Genomic DNA, 20,773 nt, shown 5'->3' on the forward strand with positions numbered 1-20,773 from the left:
AGATATAATTGGCATCTCTTTAAATTTTCCAAATTAGGTTTGAGTGTTGAAGCAACAGTAATACTGTTTAATGTTTCTAAATGTGTGTAGAGAGAATATTTAAGATAATTTATTATAAGTGAGGGAGGGTAAAAGAATATCAATGGAGATAAGGTTTATCTACTTCAGTCAAAGTGGTAAAATGATGATGCCAGTAAACTATAAGATATATAAAATATATTTATAAATAATATGTATATATAATATGTGCATATATATGTAATGTAGTACCTAAAGCAGCCACTTATAGGCTATACAAAGGAGATATACTCAACAAAACTGTAGATGTATAAAAACGGAATTCTAAAATATTCATGTAACCCACAGAAAGGCCAGAAAAATAAAACAGAGGAAAGAAAAACAGAACAAAAAGAAAATTACAAACAAAATGGAAGACTTAAGCCGTAACATATCAATAACTACATTTAATAAAGTGAACTAAATACAGCAATTTAAAGACGGGGAATGGCAAAGTGAATTAAAAAGCATGACCTAATTGTGTGCTATCTGTGACGCATTATTTCAAATGTAACAGTATATGTATGTTGAAAGTAAAGGACAGAAAAATATATCTTGCAAATGTTAATCAAAAGAAGCAAGAGTTGACATATTAATGTCAGATACAGTAGGAAAGTCTCCAATGAATTAGAAGCAAACTAAACAACATACTTTTAAATAATCTATGGGTCAAAGAGGAAGTCTCAAGGGAAATTAAAGATAAGCAAATAAACTGAACTGAATGAAAATATAAATACCGCACATTAAATAAAGTAGGTGGGACACAGCCAAGGCAGTGATGAGAGGTAAGTTTATAGCACTAAACATATATATGAGGAAAGAGGAAAAGTCTCAAATTAACAGTCTAAACTCCCATTGCAAGAACCTGGAAAGAGAAGAATAACTTAAACTCAAAAAGATGGGAGGAAATAATAAAGATAAGAGGAGAAATTGTCAAGAGCTGAAAAACAATAGATAAAAATCAATGAAAGAAATAGCTGATTCTTCAAAAGGATTAAAAAATTTGAAGAACCTCTAATAAGATTGACAAAGAAAAAATGAGAGAAGACCAAATTGTCAATATTAGGAATTAAATAAGGAGTCATTATGGACCCTAAAGTCATTCAAGATAATAAGGGGTGGAGATTCCTCCTGTCTGGCCAGGGCATCCCTGAAAGAGAGAAGAATCAAATAAACATAATAAAAAATGAAAAAGGGGATATCACCACTGATCCTGCAGAAATTCAAACTACCATCAGAGAATAGTATAAATACCTCTATGCAAATAAACTAGAAAATCCAGAAGAAATGGATAAATTCCTGGACACATACACCCACCCAAGACTAAACCAGGAAGAGGTTGCATCCCTGAATAGACCAATAACAAGTTCTGAAATTGAGGCAGTAATTAATAACCTACCAACCAAAAAAAGCCCAGAACCAGATGGATTCACAGCCAAATACTACCAGAGTTACACAGAGGAGCTGGTACCATTCTTTCTGAAACTATTCCAAGCAATAGAAAAAGAGGGTCTCCGCCCTAACTCTTTTTGTGAGGCCAGCATCATCCTGATACCGAAACCTGGCAGACACACACACACACACACACACACACACACACACACACACACACACACACACACACACACACACACACACACACACACACACACACACACACACACACACACACACACACACACACACACACACATTTCAGGCCAATATCCCTGATGAACATCGATGTGAAAATCCTTAATAAAATACTGGCAAACCGAATCCAGCAGCACAGTGAAAAGCTTATCCACCACGATCAAGTCAGCTTCATCCCTGGGATGCAAGGCTGGTTCAACATATGCAAATCAATAAACATAATCCATCACATAAACAGAACCAATGACAAAAACCACATGATTATCTCAATAGTTGCAGAAAAGGCCTTCAATAATATTCAACACCCTTTCATGGTAAAAACACTCAATAAACTAGGTATTGATGGAACATATCTCAAAATAATAAGAGCTATTTATGACAAACCCACAGCCAATATCATCCTGAATGGGCAAAAGCTGGAAGTATTCCCTTTGAAACTGGCACAAGACAAGGATACCCTCTCTCACCACCTGGAAGTTCTGGCTAGGGCAGTCAGGCAAGAGAAAGAAATAAAGGGTATTCAGATAGGAAGAGAGGAAGTCAAATTATCTCTTTTTGCAGATGACATGATTGTATATTTAGAAAACCCCATTGTCTCAGCCTAAAAACTCCTTAAGCTGGTAAACAACTTCAGCAAAGTCTCAGGCTACAAAATCAATGTGCAAAAATCACAAGCATTCCTATACAGCAATAGTAGGCAAACAGAGAGCCAAATCATGAGTGAACTCCCATTCACAACTGCTACAAAGAGAATAAAATACCTAGGAATACAATTTACAAGGGATGTGAAGGACCTCTTCAAGGAGAACTACAAACCACTGCTCAAGGAGATAAGAGAGGACACAAACAAACGGAAAAACATTCCATGCTCATGGATAGGAAGAATTAATATTGTGAAAATGGCCATACTACCCAAAGTAATTTATAGATTCAATGCTATCCCCATCAAGCTACCATTGACTTTCTTCACAGTATTAGAAAAAACTACTTTAAATTTTATATAGAACCGAAAAAAGAGCCCATGTAGCCAAGACAATCCTAGGCAAAAAGAACAAAGCTGGAGGCATCATGCTATCTGACTTTAAACTATACTACAAGGCTACAGTAACCAAAACAGCATGGTACTGGTACCAAAACAGATATATAGTCCAATGGAACAGAACAGAGGCCTCAGAAATAACACCACACATCTACAACCATATGACCTTTGACAAACCTGACAAAAACAAGCAATGGGGAAAGGATTCCCAATTTAATAAATGGTGTTGAAAAAACTGGCTAGCCATATGCAGAAAACTGAAACTGGATCCCTTACTTACATCTTATACAAAAATTAATTCAAGATGGATTAAAGACTTAAACATAAGACCTAAAACCATAAAAACCCTAGAAGAAAATCTAGGCAATACCTTTCAGGACATAGGCATGGATGAAGACTTCATGACTAAAACACCAAAAGCAATGGCAACAAAAGCCAAAATTGAGAAATGGGATCTAATTAAGCTAAAGAGCTTCTGCACAGCAAAAGAAACTATCATCATAGTGAATGGGCAACCTACAGAATGGGAGAACATGTTTGGAATCTATCCATTCAAAGGGCTAATACAGCATCTACAAAGAACTTAAACAAATTTACAAGAAAAAAACAACCCTAGCAAAAAGTGGGCGAAGGATATGAACAGACACTTTTCAAAAGAAGACATTTATGTGGCCAACAAATGTGTGAAAAAAAGCTCATCATCACTGGTCATTAGAGAAATGCAAAACAAAACCACAATGAGATACCATCTCATGCCAGTTAGAATGGCAATCATTAAAAAGTCAAGAAACAGGCTGGGCACGGTGGCTCACGCCTGTATTCCCAGCACTTTGGGAGGCTGAGGTGGGCGGATCATGAGGTCAGGAGATCGAGACCATCCTGGCTAACACGGTGAAACCCCATCTCTACTAAAAATACAGAAAATTAGCCGGGCATGGTGGCGGGTGCCTGTAGTCCCAGCTACTCGGGAGGCTGAGGCAGGAGTGTGGCGTGAACCCGGGAGGCGGAGCTTGAAGTGAGCCGAGATCTCGCCACTACACTCCAGCCTGGGCGACAGAGTGAGACTCTGTCTTAAAAAAAAAAAAAAAAATGTCAAGAAACATTGGGAGGCCAAGATGGGCAGATCATGAGGTCAGGAGATTGAGACCATCCTGCCTAACATGGTGAAACACCATCTCTACTAAAAATACAAAAAACTAGCTGGGTGTGTTGGCAAGAGCCTATAGTCCCAGCTACTCAGGAGACTGAGGCAGGAGAATTGCTTGAACCTGGGAGGTGGAGGTTGCAGTGAGCCGAGATCGTGTCACTGCACACCAGCTTGGGAAACAGAGCAAGACTCCATCTCAAAAAATAAATAAATAAATAAAAAGTCAAGAAACAACAGATGCCAGAGAGATGCTTTTACACTGTTGGTGGGGGTGTAAATTAGTTCAGCCATTGTGGAAGACAGTGTGGCAATTCCTCCAGGATATACAACTAGAAATACCATTTGACCCAGCAATCCCATTACTGGGTATATACCCAAAGGATTATAAGTCATTCTGCTATAAAGATACATGCACAAGTATGTTTATTGCAGCCCTATTCACAGTAGCAAAGACTTGGAACCAACCCAAATGCCCGTCAATGGTAGACTGGATAAAGAAAATGTGGCACATATATACCATGGAATACTATGCAGCCATAAGAAAGAACGAGTTCATGTCCTTTGCAGGGACATGGATGAAGCTGGAAACCCTCATTCTCAGCAAACTAATATAGGAACAGAAAACCAAACACCCCGTGTTCTCACTTATAAGTGGGAGTTGAACAATGAGGACATATGGGCACAGGGAGGGGAACATCGCACACTGGGGGGCCTGTCGGGGGGTGGTGGGCAAGGGGAGGGACAGCATTAGGAGTAGTACCTAATGTAGATGACGCACTGATGGGTGCAGCACACCACCATGACACATGTATACCTATGTAACAAATCTGCATGTTCTGCACATGTATCCCTGAACTTAAGTATAATTTTTTTAAAAAAGAAGAAGAAATAAGTAATGCAAGTAGTATTCCCAGGCTTAAATGAGGAGTCACTCATCACAAAAAAAGAGATAACGAGGGATGAATTTGTATATTTAAGAACTCCTGAAAAAGGAATATTGAAATATTACACTATTTCTACATAATGTCTTCCAGAAAATAAAAGAGGAAGAACACTCTACAGTTATTTTTATGAAGCTAATATTACCTTGATAACAAAACTAAACACAGTACAAAAAAGACATAGATGCAAAAATCTTTAACAAAATTTAGTAAGTAGTAATCAGCAATTTCCCATGACCAAGTGGGAATTGTTCTAGTGCTTCAAGGCTGTCTCAGTATTCAAATAAATCAATCAATGTAACCCACCATGTTAACAGGCTAAAGAATCAATGCTCATATTAATTGATGCAGAAAAAGCATTTTGACAAAATTCAGCACTCTTCACATGGAAAAATAGGAATTAAGGGAAATTTCTTTGACTTGTTAAAGAGCATCTACAGAAAACCAATGGCCAACATTATACTTAATAGTGAAAAGATGAAATGCCTTCCCTGCAAGTGTGAAAACAAGCCAAGGATGTCAGCTGTCCCCACTCTTTTTTCTTTTTTTTCTTGAGACAGGGTCTCACTCCTGTTGCCCATGTTGGAGTGCAGTGGTGTGAACACAGCTCACTGCAGTCTTAACTTCTCTGAGCTCAGGTGATTCTCCCACCTCAGCCTCCCAAGTAGCTGAGACTACAGGTACATGCCACTACACCCAGCTAATTTTTTGTAGTTTTTATAGAGACAGGGTTTTTCTCTGTTGCCCAGGCTGGTCTCCAACTCCTGGGCTCAAGAAGTCTACCCGCCTCAGCCACCCAAAGTGCTGAGCTGTTCTGCGGTTATTCAACATCATGCTGGAAGTTCTAGCCAGGGTTATGATTCAAGAGAAAGAAGTAAAAGCCATACAGATTGAAAAGGAAGAAATGAAACTACTCCTGTTTGCAGATTATATGGTTATCTTAGTAGAAAATCATGAGAAATGTACCAAGAAAATTTTATAATAAGCGAGTTCAGCAAGGTTGCAAGATAAAAGATAAACATATAAATAGCAGTTGTATTCCATGTTCATGGGTTGGAAGAATCAATATTGTTAAAATGTCCATACTACTCAAAGCAGTCTACACATTCAGTGCAATCCCTGTCAATATACCAAAGATATTCCTCACAGAAATATAAAAAACAATTCTAAAATTTATATGGAACCACAAAAGACCCAGAATAGCCAAACATATCCTGAGTCAAAGAATAAAACTGGAGGAATCACCTTACCTGACTTCAAATTATAGTACAGAGATATAGTAACCAAAACAGCACAGTACTGGCATAAAAGCAGACACACAGACCAATGGAACAGAACAGAGAACCAGAAACAAATCCATACATCTACGGTGAACTCATTTTAGACAAAGGTGCCAAGCACACACATTGGGGAAAGGACGGTCTCTTCAATAAATAGTGTTGGGAAAACTGGATATCCATATGCAGATGAATGAAACTATCCCATATCTCTCTCCATATACTAAAGTCAAATCAAAATGGATTAAAAGCTTTAGTCTAAGACCTCCAACTGTGAAACTACTAAAAGAAAACATTGGGAAAGCTCTCCAGGACATGAGAGTGGGCAAAGATTTCTTGAGTAATACTCCATAAGCACAGGGAACCAAAGCAAAATGGACAAATGGGATCACATCAAGTTAAAAAGCTTTTGCGCAGAAAAGAAAACAAAGTGAGGAGACAACCCACAGAATGGGAGAAAATATTTGCAAACTGTCCATCTGACAAGGGATTAATAACGAGAATATATAGGGAGCTCAAGCAACTCTATGGAAAAATCTAGTAGTCTGACTGAAAAATGGGGGAAAGATCTGAGTAGACATTTCTCAAAAGAAGACTCCAGATGGCAGATAGATATGTGAAAAGGTGCTCAACATCACTGATCATCAGAGAAATGAAAATCAAAACTACAATGAGTTATCTTACCCCAGTTAAAATGGGTTTTATCCAAAAGATAGGCAATAACAAATGCTGGTGAGGATGTGGAGAAAAGGAAACCTTCTCACGTTGTTAGTGGGAATGTAAATTAGTATAACCACTATGGGAAACAGTTTGGGGGTTCCTCAAAAAAAAAAAAAAAAAAAAGAAAACAAACAAAAGAAAACTAAAAATAGAGCTATCACATGATCCAGCTAGGTGTGTACCTAACTAAAGGAACTCAGTATATTGAAGAGATACCTGCACTCCCATGTTTATTGCAGGACTATTCGCCATAGTCATGATTTGGAAACAACCTAAATGTTCATCAACAGATAAATGGATAAAGAAAATGGAATCTGTATACCCAGTGGAGTACTGTTCTGCCATAAAAAAGAATGAGAACCAGTCATTTGGAACAATCTTTGTGGAACTGGAGGTCATTATGTTAAGTGAAATAAGCCAGGCACTGAAAGGCAAGCTTCACATGTTCTGACTTATTTGTGGAACTAAAAATTAAAGCAATTGAACTCATGGAGATAGAGTAGAATGATGGTTACCAGAGGCTGGGAAGGGTGGTGGGGTGGTGGTAAGGGGGAAGTGGAGATGGTTAATGGCTACAAAAAAATAGAAAGAATGAATAAGATTTAGTATTTGATAGCACAGCAGGGTGACTGTAGTCAATAATAATGTAATTGTACATTTAAAAATAATTAAATGAATATAATTGAATTGTTTGTAACACAGAGAATAAATGCTTGAGGGAGATGGTCACTCCATTTACCCTGATGTGATCATTACACATTGTATATCTGTATCAAAGTATCTTCTACACCTCATAAATATATGCACCTACCATATACCCACAAAAATTTAAAATTTAATAAATAGCAAGTGTATATCTATATACTAGCAATGAATACTTGGTTACCAAAATCAAAAATAAAATATAATTTAAAGTTGCTCAAAAAATAATACAGGTGTCAATCTAACAAAACATATATTGGATCTTATATGCTGTAAACTATAAAATGCTAATGAAAGAGGTCAAAGAAGTTCCTTATAAATGGAGAGACATACTTAAACATGTACATGAATTTTTATAGTAAATTTGTCCAAATAGCCAAAAACTAGAAATGATCCAGATGTCTTTGAGTGGTTAGACAGGCTGTGATACATTAATTTCACGGAATACTACTCAGCAATAGAAAAAATTGATTATTGATATATACAGCAATCTTGATGAGAATTATGCTGAGTGGAAAAGCCAATCATAAAGTATTACATACAATGATTCCGTTTATATAACATTCTTTTTAAAATTATTTTTATTTTTATTTTATTTTGAGACAACGTCTCATGGACAGACAGGAAGACTCAGAATTGATAGAGATGTCAGTGCTCCCCAAATGGATATACAAGTTTAATGTAATTTCTGTCAAAATCTCAGTCTTTTTGTAGATACAGACAAGTTTATTCTAAAATATAAATGGAAAGGCAAAGGAAAGAGAATAGCTAAAACAATTATGAAAAGGAAGAATGAAGTCATACTAATTAGTCTGCTTGATATCAAATGTACTAATTTACATATTATGACTTTATTATATAGTCACAATAATAAAGACTGTGTGGTGTTGGTGAAGGAATAGACTCATAACTTAATGGGACAGAAGGTAGAACCCAGAAATAGATCCACAAGTGTGCCCAACTGATTTTTGACTAAAGCAATTCAATTTGAAAGCAATCCAATGGAGGGCAGATAGCCTTTTCAGTAAGTGGTCCAGGAGCAAGTGGATGACCAGAGGCATGTAACCTAACCTCCACCTAAACCCCACACTTCATACCAAAAAATTAACCCCGAATAAATCAGAGACTGAAATGTAAAACATAAAACAATAAAACTTTTAGGGAAACAAAAAACCAGAAAATTTTCGAAATACAGGGCTAGGCAAAGAGATATCAAAAGCAAGATCCCTGAGAAAGAAAAAATGATAAATTTGACATAATTAAAATGAAAATTTTTTGATTTGTAAAAGAGTCTGATAGAGGATGAAAGGACAAACTACAGAGAAAATGTTTACAGACTCCACACGTAAAAAAGGACTGGTATGTAGATATACAAAGGACTCTCAAAACTCCAGAGTGAAAAAAAAAATCAAACCATTCATTTAGAATGTGAAACTAAAGACAGGTACAGAGGGACAGACATTTCACTGAAATGGTATATAGATGGAAGATATGCACATGAAAAAATTAATTCAGCCCCATTAGCTCTAGGGAAATGGAAATGAAAACCACAATGAGATGTCATTTGCTTATTAAGATGGTTAAAGTAAAAAATAGTGACAACACTAAGTGATGGTAAAAATTCAGTGAAACTGGATCTCTCATCCATTGCTGGTGGGATTGTCTGGCATTCTAGAAAACAGTTCCTAAGAAACTAAGCATGCAGCTGATACCATCCGGCAGTCGCACACATGATCATTTATCTTACAGAAGTGAACACTTGAATTCACACAAAAACATTTACATGAATGTTTATAATAAATTTGTCCAAATAGCCAAAAACTAGACATGATCAAGATGTCTTTGAGTGGTTAGGCTGTGATACATTCATTCCGTGCAATACTACTCAGCAATAAAAAGAATTGATTATTGATATATACAACAATCTTGATGAGAATTATGCTGAGTGGAAAAACCAGTCATAAAGTATGACGTACAATGATTCCATTTATTTTTATTTTGTTTTGAGACAGCATCTCACTCTGTCGCCCAGGCTAGAGTGCAGTGGCACAATCTCTGCTCACTGCAACCTCTGCCTCCTGGGCTCAGGTGATCCTCCTACCTCAGCCTCTCCAGTAGCTGGGACCACAGGTGCGCACCACCACACCTGGCTAATTTTTTTGTATTTATTTGTAGAGATGGCATTTCACCACATTGTCCAGGCTGGTTTTGAACTCCTGAGCTCAAGCATTCCGCCTGGCTTGACATTCCAAAGTACTGGAGTTACAGGCGTGTACCACCACGCCCAGTGCTATATAACCTTCTTGAAATGACAAAATTATAGAAATAGAGGACAGATTTGTAGTTACCAGGGATTAAGAAGAGGGTTGGGGGGAATGGTTGGAAGGGAACCAGGTGTGACTATAAAAGGGCAACGTGAGGGACCCCAGTGATGATGAAAATATTTTGTATCTTGACTGTGTCAGTATCAGTATCCTAGTTGTCATGTATACTATAGTTTTGCAGGATGTTATTATTGATGGGTTCTAGGTAAAGGGTGTGTGGGATCTCTCTATTCTTTCTTTTAACTGAATGTGAATCTACAGTTATTTTTGTTTTAAACACAGTTTTTTTTCTTAATCCTGCATAATCTCCTCTCCTAACAATAATCCTTGTTACTAACTTACTGTGTAGGAGTAGTGCAGACTATGGATTCTAGTGGAAAACTCTCTGGGTTTAATTCCCAGTTCTGTGATGTCTCAGCAGGGTGTTCTTAGACAAATTGCTTTACCTTTCTATTATCAGTTTTCTCATTTGTAATATGGGGAGCAATAATTTTAATGCTAATAATACTTCTCTCATAGGGTTATTGTAAGAACAGATTCTGGCAGTCATATGTGGTGGTGATGGTGGTGGTTGCTATATTTCCTTTTGTTATTTTTATTTTAACACAGTTGATATGACGTGTATGCATTCACAGATTCTGTTTTTCTCTTAAGCCATATGTTTTTTTTTTGACAATTAATAAGATTTGAATCAAAAATAAAGAACTTTGGCAACCCCTCTTCCCTGCCAACTCCCAAATTTACAACCGAAATGTCACAGTTCAAAAAAAGTTTTAAGTTACTGCCTGAACTTAATTTTTAAAAAACTTCTTGTTTTCATGTCTACTTTGTAGCCAGAACTACTGGACTGGAGTTGTTTGCCCCACCCACTTAGCTGCATGGTGCCCTGGGGGCTCAAGCAGAACTTTGTCCCAGCCACTGCTTTGGGAAGCACAAAGGCTGAATGCTTCCAGCCATTCTGGTGACATTTCTAATATGATTGAATGGCGATATCTTTGGGAATGTGTCTCTACACTTTCAAATCTGCAGGGCCCCAGTCACCATCTGTTGAAATACTTCATCTAGAATTGAACTATGCCCCTTAAAAGGCAGATGAGTGACATGTTTAGCCTCTCCAAGCTTATCCTTGGTCCAGATTCTATTTATGACGAGTAATTTGGGGCTGCCTTCATTATGTCCAAAGCATAATTTAGGACATTGTGATTTAATGATGTGTATTGGTAGTTTTGAGTCATTTCTGTGAATTCAGGTAGTTTCATGCAGTCATGAGAATTCTTATGTAATATAATGAATGAAATAGCAGCCCTCTTGGTGAGTTTCAGCATCCAAGATTCAAATCATAGATAAATTTAAAATAAATTGAAGTTTTCTATGTGACAAATGCAAAGCCTAAAATAATCTAGACAAGGGTAGATGGTATAGGCAAGGGGTATCATTTGTAACTTATTTTTCAAAAATAAAACTTGTACTACTTTTTAAGCTTTCAGTAATTGAATAATCATACGTTAGGTAAGTAAAAAGCCTACGTAAGACCCTCCCCAAGCCATTTTATAATTCTAAACTCAGGCTCTCTTCTGGCTTGGATTTGCTGTTGGAAAGCATCTTTGTTGTAGTTAGGGAATATTCAAGAGTGTGTAATTCCGTCATTGGGCTTCTTGCTTTTTTTTCAAACAAATTTCTTATTTTTGTTTCTGGATTGCAGTCATAACACGAAAACAACATCTTGGTTAGACCCTCGGTGCCTGAACAAGCAGCAGAAGCCTCTGGAAGAGTGTGAAGATGATGGTAAGGGGCCAGGCAGGTCTTGGGTTAAGTGAATTGGGGGCACTGTTCACATGTGCAAATTTTAAAGAGTCGTAGCTAGGTCAGTCGGGTCTTATGTTGAGTTTTTAAAAGGTAATCCAATTTCTGCTAAATGGACTGTGGTTTACAAAAGCAGGAGGAAAGTCAGAATTGTTTCAAGAGAAGAATTTGTTTACACATAAAGACAGATGCTTACTAATATCTCCATTAGAAGCAGAACAGTCAGAAACTGTTCAAATGAAGATATGTCCTCTGTCTTCAGGAACTTAGAGTAAATTCTAGAAAGTCTCTAGGAATAAAGAAACCAAAGATGCTCTGGTCACTCACACATTCTAAGGTTTAACCCTATCTTATAAAAGTCTTAGGGGAAAAGTTGGGAGTTTTTCTTGAACTCTACATATTTCACATACTTCCCTAGTCTTGGAGGTAGGGGAAACAGATCTAGACATGTTTGAGAATCTCTGTGTAACTTACAGTATACCCACAATGTGTAGTAAGTGTATTCTTTTGAGACAGAGGTTGAGGTGTTATCTAGAGCACCACTCTCCCTGTTAATCTTGGAAATGAACTAACTGGCTGTAAGAGCTTTTGTTGAAAAAGTTCATTTCAAGGCTTTGGGTTTTCTAATTACTTCTCCAAAATGAAAAAAAAAAAAAAAAAATTGAAACACAGCTAGTGTGTCCCTTTCAGTACACCAACGTCTATCCCAAGTTCTACCAAAATTATTTTTTGATGTGGAAGAATGAAAAGGGAAATGGTTTGCTTCACTCTGCTTTGCTACTCATTATTCAATTCTGGCATGTGAATTAGTAGTATAATTATTAAATATGTATTTTACTGTAAGATAACAGAACTTTATTATTTGTCCTATAGTGCAGAATTGTTGTATATATAAACTTGAAGATTTTTTGAAAATGCAAGGCAGTATTTTAAAGTATAATACTGTCAAAACCTTGCACTCCATGATGCTTCCATTATACATGGTTTGCAGATTATGTTAAATGACATAGACTATTGTGTCGGTATTTATCTGAATTACTTCAAATGGAAACAAAAGTCCTTCTAACTTAGGAGGCACAACCAAGATGCTTATTTTATTTTGGTTGCTTTGTTTCATTCCTGAAGAAGGAGTAGAACAGGTTCATTCAGCTCTGGTATTTTGCATGCTTGGGAGATAATGGACTGTACTGATTATTTCAGTATTCTGTTTAACATATAATACTGGTTGAGTATCCCTGATCCCAAAATTTGAAGTCCAGAATGTTCCAAAATTGGCCAGGCATGGTGTGGCTCATACCTGTAATCCCAGCACTTGGGGAGGCTGAGGCAGGAGGATCACTTGAGCCAAGGAGTTCAAGACCAGCCTGGGCAACATAGTGAGACCTTGACTCTACAAATAATAAAACAAAAATTAGCTAGGCGTGTTAGCATGTGCCTGTGGTCCCAGCTACTTAGGAGGCTGAGGCAGAAGGATCACCTGAGCCCAAGAGTAGGAAGTTGCAGAGAGCTGTGATTGTGCCACTACACTCCAGCCTGGGTGACGAGAGAGACCCTGTCTTAAAAGAAACAAACGAAACAACAACAGGCTCCAAAATCCAAAACTTTCTGAGTGTCACCATGATGTGCAAAGGAAATGTTCACTGGAGCATTTTGGATTTTGGATTTTCGGATTAGGAATGCTGAGCCAGTAAGTATATTACACAAGTCTCTCCAATCTTAAAATATGCAAAATCTGAAACCCTTTTGATTCCAACCATTTTGGATGATGACTACTCAACCTGAACATAAATAACCAGTTTTTAAAGATCAGAGCATAAAACACATTCAACCCTAAAACTTCATGGAACAGTAATCATTATTTGATGCCTTATGATTTTGAAAGCAATTTAGGCACCCAGTACCATAGGGTCTTCAATGTCAATATCCCTTTTGTAATTATTCTGGGAATGTATGAAAATGCCTGTTAATACAATATTATAAGTGATAGAATACTGCAATAGCTTTTACTGAGAAAAACTGTACATAGAGTAAAAGTATTGAATGGAATTGACATTTTTGTTACCAAATCTAGTAATTTTTAATTCTTAAAATTCTTATCTTTTTGCGTTAATGTTATTTCCTTTGGAACAAGAATGTATTCATACCAAATGCAGTTAGTTTATAATTGTCTCTTTAATATTAGAATTCATATATTCTGTTTCTGGTAGAAATTCTATGTATATCTGTGTGCCTGTACACACAAACAGTATAAATATATAATCAGAGTATGGTAAGTATCAGTTTGCATTTTCTGTTGCCAGTTAATGCAAAGCTGCCTTGTTATTATTTATAACACAAAGCAGAAAAACATATTGGTTGCAAATATTGTCCCTGTATTTCTTTCTGTTCTCTGTAGGTCATACATATGAGGTGTAACAGTATAGCATCATACTTAATTATTGTAAAGATTTAATGTGTTCTATTTCCTATCTCAGAAAATCGAGAAACTGGTTTGAGATTTTGATGTTAATGAATGACTCCTTCTGTCATTGCTGTGTCCAGTTCAGTTAGAAGCCCTCAGTGTTGCCTTTGAACTCCAGGCCAATATTGTAACCCATCTGATTGATAATGTCAATGGTTGTCTCGAAGAGACTTCAACTTAGTCATATTAAAACCATTAAAACTGATGATCTTTCCCCCCAAATTACAAAATATACAAAGTATTTCCTGTCTCCATTCATGGTAAATTTATGCATACTCAAAATTCCCCCTTGATATGTCACTTTTCTTCACACCTATGTCTAACCTGTGAACCAGCTGAATTCACTTGGCATCCTAAATATCTCTTGGATCCATTCACTATTTTTTTCACCGCATCTACCATTCTCATCTGGGATCATGCTCATCTCCCATACAGACTCTTTTCACTCTCCTTTTTATGTTGCACTCGGAGAAATGTTTTAAAATGTAAATGTGATGATGTTATCACTGACAGCCTCCACAGGGTCTGCTTAGGAAATGCCGGGTCCATAGCTTGCTTCTCTGAGCCCTGTCTGGTCAGCCTCTCTAGGTTTTCTCACACTATTTCTCTGCTCTCTGCTCTTCATCCCCACTAGTCCTCACTGAGTTCCTGCCTCATGTCAGTTAAATGTGCATTTCTCTCTTAGAATACGCTTACATTTCACTATACTCTTACATTTCACAATAGTTATTGAATGCTTTCTGTATGTCACGTGTGTCCTAGGTATTCGAATGTGTCAATGAATACAACAGACATTAAACTTTGCATATCCTCCAGGTTATACTTCAGGGAATTTTTCCATGACTTTGCCCCCAAAGATATGATTAGGTCACTCATGTATCTTACTCTGTTGAGAACTTATCATGGTTTTAATTTTAGTTTTATTTGTGTGAGCTTTGGATTTGTCTCCTGTTCTGGAAAAGTAGAGATGTCTGATTGTGTTTTTTGAGATGGAGTCTTGCCCTGTTACCCAGGCTGGAGTGTGGTGGCATGATCTCTGCTCACTGCAACCTTTGCCTCCCTGTTCAAGCGATTCTCCTGCCTCACTCTCCTGAGTAGCTGGGATTACAGGTGAGCACCACCTGCCTGACTAATTTTTTTGTATTTTTAATAGAGTCGGGGTTTCACCATGTTGGCCAGGCTGGTCTCGAACTCCCGACCTCAGGTGATCCACCCACTTTGGCCTCCCATAGTGCTAGGATTACAGGCATGAGACACCATGTCTGGCCCCTGATTGTGTTCATTTTGATATGTCACCTAGCACAGTGACTGGCACATCATAGATCTTGATAAATAACTACTGAAGAAGTGAACAAATGCTCCCAAAGATGTTATATAATATCCAAATGGGCATTTTCACAGATGACTTTGTGTAAATTAGATTCTCCTTTTAAGAAACAGTGCCAATCAAAACTTACCGTTGGCAGTGGGATCATTTTTTTTTTATTATTATACTTTAAGTTCTAGGGTACATATGCACAACATGCAGGTTTGTTACATATGTATACATGTGCCATGTTGGTGTGCTGTACCCATTAACTCGTCATTTACATTAGGTATATCTCCTAATGCTATCCCTTCCCCCTCCTCCCACCCCACAACAAATCAAGAGTTTACAAGGTGTCTAGGCCTATGTTGGTTATTTAAGTCAATCATTGATTGATTGGTTCATTCATTCATTCATCAAGAAATATTTAGTACCTAACATGTGCAGAAGGCTACACTGGGCACTGAGCCTATTGTGGTAGTGAAAACAGGCTCAATCCCTGTGTTTGTGAAGCTTATAGGAGCCACTTGCCCTGACCCTGGGGAAACATTATGTATGAAATGATTTTTGTGTGTTCTCTCATGTTTTCTTCTCAATAATAATAAAATGTTTTACTGACAGCAAGAGGACGAGGTCAAGAACAGAAAGGATTTGGACTTGTTTTGCTCCCTGAAATTTTTGAGGACATTTTAATTCTAATATTTCTGAGCTGCTTGACTTAGAAAGTGTGTGTGTGTGTATGTGTGTGTTTTCTCACAAAACCAGTAAAATGCCTCCCAACACTCCTTCAGGGCAGTTTTCAAGGCTTTTTTCTTTGATATATTTTATCTTGACGTAATTCATCTTTCCAGCTCCTTTTTGAAAGACATCAAAGTTAGCTCATTATACAGTCTGCACTTTCAATTTGACCTCACCTTGCATTTTTCAAGCAGCACTGTTACTTGTAAGTTAAATAATGCTTTAATTGTGAGTATAATTGCCTCACTGATTAGAGGATTATTAAAGGATTAAAAGGACTGATAATGAATGGTCTAACAGCTTTGTTTACTCCCAATAAGGTCTGTAATAAGTGACTTCCCACTTAAGAACATTGAAACTGCAAAGGTATTTTTCATCTTTTACAACCAATCAAATCCTATTTTGACATGCAAGGAAATGAGCCATGTAATTATTTTACCAATATCAGCTCTTCCCGTTTTGTGATTTACACTGAGGTCGCAAGTTTACTATCCAAGCCAATGAAATAAGCCACAATGCAGGTAAGGACGAACTAGAGTGATGTTTGCTGCTGTTTTCCTGAGGAGATTTCCTTTCTTGGTGCTGGTGTCTGAATTTTGCTTTCTCTCTTTTCTGTCTCATTCCTGCTATTCCTTTGGAGAAGAAGGGGTACACACCGAGGAGCTGGACAGTGAACTAGGTAAACCTTCCCTGCCTGCTGCTGCTGCATGACACGTGCATGACATGGCTTGCATGGTTTTCTTCCCCAGTGAATTGCTTAATCCCTCTGTTTCTTTAGTTTGCACTCCTCCAATTATGATTTTCATTCTAGCTTATCCAGGAAAGGTCAGTCTTACAACCTGCGTGTCTGACTGCAGGCATCACGCAGAGTTGTAATACGTTATGTTTACAAAGAAAATGTCTGACTGAACAGAGACTAGAACGAGAGTTAGCGAATTGGTAATGGGTAGTCTTGTAAAGTGAGGATTGGGAAAGAACCGAAGAGATGCTCGCTGTGTCCCTTGAACTTTCGCGTAATGTGTCTCAGTCTTGTTTCTTTATTTGTTTTTTGCGGATGGTTATTTGGGTAATACAAAAAAGCCAAGCAGAACAAACAAAAATCCATTAAGACTAGTTTAAGGAGCATTATAGGAGCACTTGCAATAAAAGAAGGTCACTGAGGAATTGAATAGTTAAGTCTTAGGATTGTGTTGTTATTACGTCACAGACCACATGTTGTTGACCTTGCCATTATAGTGAGTGGTTGTTTATATAGTGATGCAGCACCTATATGTACTGTTTGCCTTAGAGTTGTGTCAATGCAAATCAAGTCTTGACTACTATAGTTATTGTTGTTTAGGAATAATTTATACTAGCAGATGATGCCAAATTCTTGTTTCTTTGCTATTGGAATATATTGAATTATGTTTGCTATTACGTTCAGTCCTTTATGTTCAACCTTGAACAACATTAAAATTAGTTTGCATTCCATCTGATACATTTGCTGATGGATACATAGGAAAGCATAAATTTCAGCTAAATTGCAGATGAAAGCCTCGGCTGATGGAAGATTCTTTAGCAATTGAAGATTGTTTAAGTAGAAGATTGTTTAACATCAGTATGAGTGGAACTATACTAAGATTATTGAGTCTGCCTGGCATTTTTGAGATTGCCTGAAGACCTGAAAATATAAATCTATTTAATACAGATTATTGCATTCATTTGGTTTTCTTTATTTTCGTTACGTGAGATAAAGATAATCAGTCATGGTTGGCTAGAATTATGATAGAATAGAACCAAGGTCTGTTTTTCTTAACATTTGGAACCTGTCTGTTGTAATTGATGCACATGCCAACAATGGTCGATAACTATTGATGGATCTATTTTTAAAGATGTTTAATAAGTTGTCTTTGTGGTCATTGTGAGAGGGATGACTTAAGGTTCACCCTGAATGATAGAACAATTTGAAACTAATTTGATCGAAAAAGAATTTGTCAATCCAATGATATTAGATAAAGTAATTGAAAGAGACAGAAATAGGTTTTCCAGACACAAAATGAGTGTCTTAATCATTTGTTCAGCCAATTTCAACCACTCTTGCTACCTGAGTAATACGTGTGAGAGATCACTCTGCTGTCTGCTGGCAGCCAGTGGAGATAGCACAGCTGTGTACAGGGGCACAACCTTATTTGCTTCTCTGGAAATTTGAATTTGAAATTTTCAGGAAAGAAGTTTCTGCATTTTACCCCATGTAACTCTGATATCGTGGTGACCTGCTTATGCTGTTAAAGACTCTAAACATGAGTTCTCTTGGCTTTCTCTGGGTTCAGATCAAACTGTCTGGCTCCCCTGCTTACTGGCTATGCAAACTTACACAAGCTATTCACCTTCTTTTAGCTTTCCTTTCCTTATCCATAAAGAGGGGCCAAAAGAGGAGCTCCCATGGTGCTTATGAGGTGACTTAATGAAAGCGTGTTTTAATATTTGTCCCTGTGATCAGCACATGCTATTAGCTATTTGCAGTGTTATTATTTATTACCTAATTCCCTCTTCTTGGATTTTTCAGTACTTTCTTATGGTACTTTTTTCCATTAACACAGCACAAGGGAGGAATGCATTCTATATTATAGAAATGGCCCAAATGTGTTATTGTAGGAAGGGTAGAGATAAAACCTTTGATTTTTGCCTGCACATGTCCACTGTGTAAAGAGTAGCACACGTGCACACACACTGTTTTCTGTTGCATTCACTCCAGATTCTGTTGACAATCTCACTGCTCATTTTCTTAATAAGAGGGTCCTAATTTCAAACAATAGCAACTGTCAGGTTTTCAGTGAACAATGTAATTCCAGATGTGACAAGGAAACCCTCTTTGTAATCGGCCTCTGAGAGGCGTGGGCAGTTGGCTTGGGTGTTGGACACAGATCATTTGATTATAGAGTTGTCATTTCTGAACTCTGTTGTTTGAGCTGGGTCAGTTGCTCCATTATGTACTTTGGTTTGCAGAATTTATCACGTCCTCTGCAGACATCTCCCCAGAATTAAAAAGCACCTGCAGAACCTTCTTTTGGAATTATAGGGTATTCATGTGGTGAAACCAACTAGGGGAGATAGAGCCAAGAAAATAAGTCCTCCTCCCACCCAAAACTAAGTCACAGTTTTGAAATGTATCTCTGATTTTGAACATGATTTTCAATCTATACTCAGAGAACTCTCTTTGAAAAGAACTTAGAACCTTTGACTGCTCAATGTTTGCTCTGTGGAGACAAAATAGTGCAGCATGAGATTTTCAGAGGCAGGAGTAGCAAGTACACAGGCCACAGACATCTGTCTTGTTCCTTTTGTGCTTTCCTGGAACAGCTGCCATTTGTTGGACACTTTCTATGTGCCAGGAACTGTGCTAAGTGTTCAGAAGTATCTTTGCTTAATCCACCATTGACTTTTGAGGTAAACCCAGAGAAAGATGTGGTTCAGAGATGTTAAGTAAGTAGCCCAAGGCCACAGAGTAGTAGAGATAAATGAAAGAACTAAGGCTCAATCTTATATCTGGGCAATGCCAAAAGGATCTTAACTACCTCAAATCTCTGTGATAGGTTGTACAGTCTAATCTGCTCCCTAACTGTGGTTAGTCATACGAGGATTCCTTTTTAAGAGTCTTTAGAGTGTTTGCTTAAAAAATTATAATGTCATTCTGGACTTAAATATTTTCTGCCTTTTTCAGTCTTTTAGAACCAAATGGCAAATTCTAGGACAAACATCTTCCTATTTAAAAATCAATGACCCATTCCTATTTTAAGCTTTAGGAGACTAATTTCTATGATTAAGTTAATGACCACATTGGAAGTGAGAAACTGTCTTTTCAATTTCTGGAGTTTGCTCATCTGTTCCAAAAGATGTGTTTAAACTGACAAATGTCCAGAGATGCCAGTTGACTGGACCCATTTTTCAACTCTAGAATATTAAGTTGTTGACTAGGCACTAGAAAAGAAGTCACGGGTACCTTCTTTTCTAGTACCCTCCTCGGCCCTCCATCAAAGCACATACCACGTGGCTGAATTTTCTGCTTAGATGATGCACTTGCGTTTGTCTTTGTGTCCCTGGTGCCTAACACACCCTCGGGCAAAAAGTAGGCATTCAACAAATGTTTGTCAAATTAATAACTGAGTAACTTGAAAGCTTAATATTTCCCCTGTTTTATCTAAAGATAATCAGGCCACATATCTCAGGTTGCAGATTTTGAAAAGAGATGGTGTTTCTATGAAACTTAATGCTGTCTCCTCACATCCACCCACCCTTCTGCCCTATACAAATGTATGATTGTGCACCAATTTGCATTTTTTTTAATCTTCGATTTCCCAACTCTTTGGTAATATTTTCCTGGTTCGTTTTCATTTAAATGGTAATTTCCAGCTTTGTAAGGGGAAAGCATTTCCTAGGCATTTAATTTGCATCGGTCTGCAAGACTCAGTGTATGAAAATGCCAAGTTGTATCAACATCTGCAAATTGGACCTGTCTTGCATTTTAGTAGCTTATGTCTCCTACAAGTCAAAGACTTCTTTAAAACTTTTTAAATGTTTTTTCTTTTTAATTTAGAAGAAAAGGGGGGAAAACCTGTCTCTTTGTTTGCAAACAAGTAACATGTGGAG

At 37.3% G+C, this 20,773-nt stretch overlaps 1 protein-coding gene across 39 annotated transcripts in view; it reads left to right on the top strand.

Moving 5' to 3' along the window:
• Window positions 1-20,773, top strand: part of MAGI1 (membrane associated guanylate kinase, WW and PDZ domain containing 1) — a 678,789-nt gene that overhangs the window by 568,703 nt on the left and 89,313 nt on the right. For 16 of the 39 annotated variants that reach the window (XM_054550292.2, XM_054550294.2, XM_024244055.3 and 13 more), the window contains 2 exons: window positions 11,542-11,624; window positions 16,788-16,826. In XM_054550292.2, the coding sequence (XP_054406267.2) occupies window positions 11,542-11,624; window positions 16,788-16,826 (122 nt within the window). 39 annotated transcript variants of the gene reach the window in all.

The sequence above is a fragment of the Pongo abelii genome, chromosome 2 (assembly GCF_028885655.2).
Source record: "Pongo abelii isolate AG06213 chromosome 2, NHGRI_mPonAbe1-v2.0_pri, whole genome shotgun sequence".
Lineage (NCBI taxonomy): Eukaryota > Metazoa > Chordata > Mammalia > Primates > Hominidae > Pongo > Pongo abelii.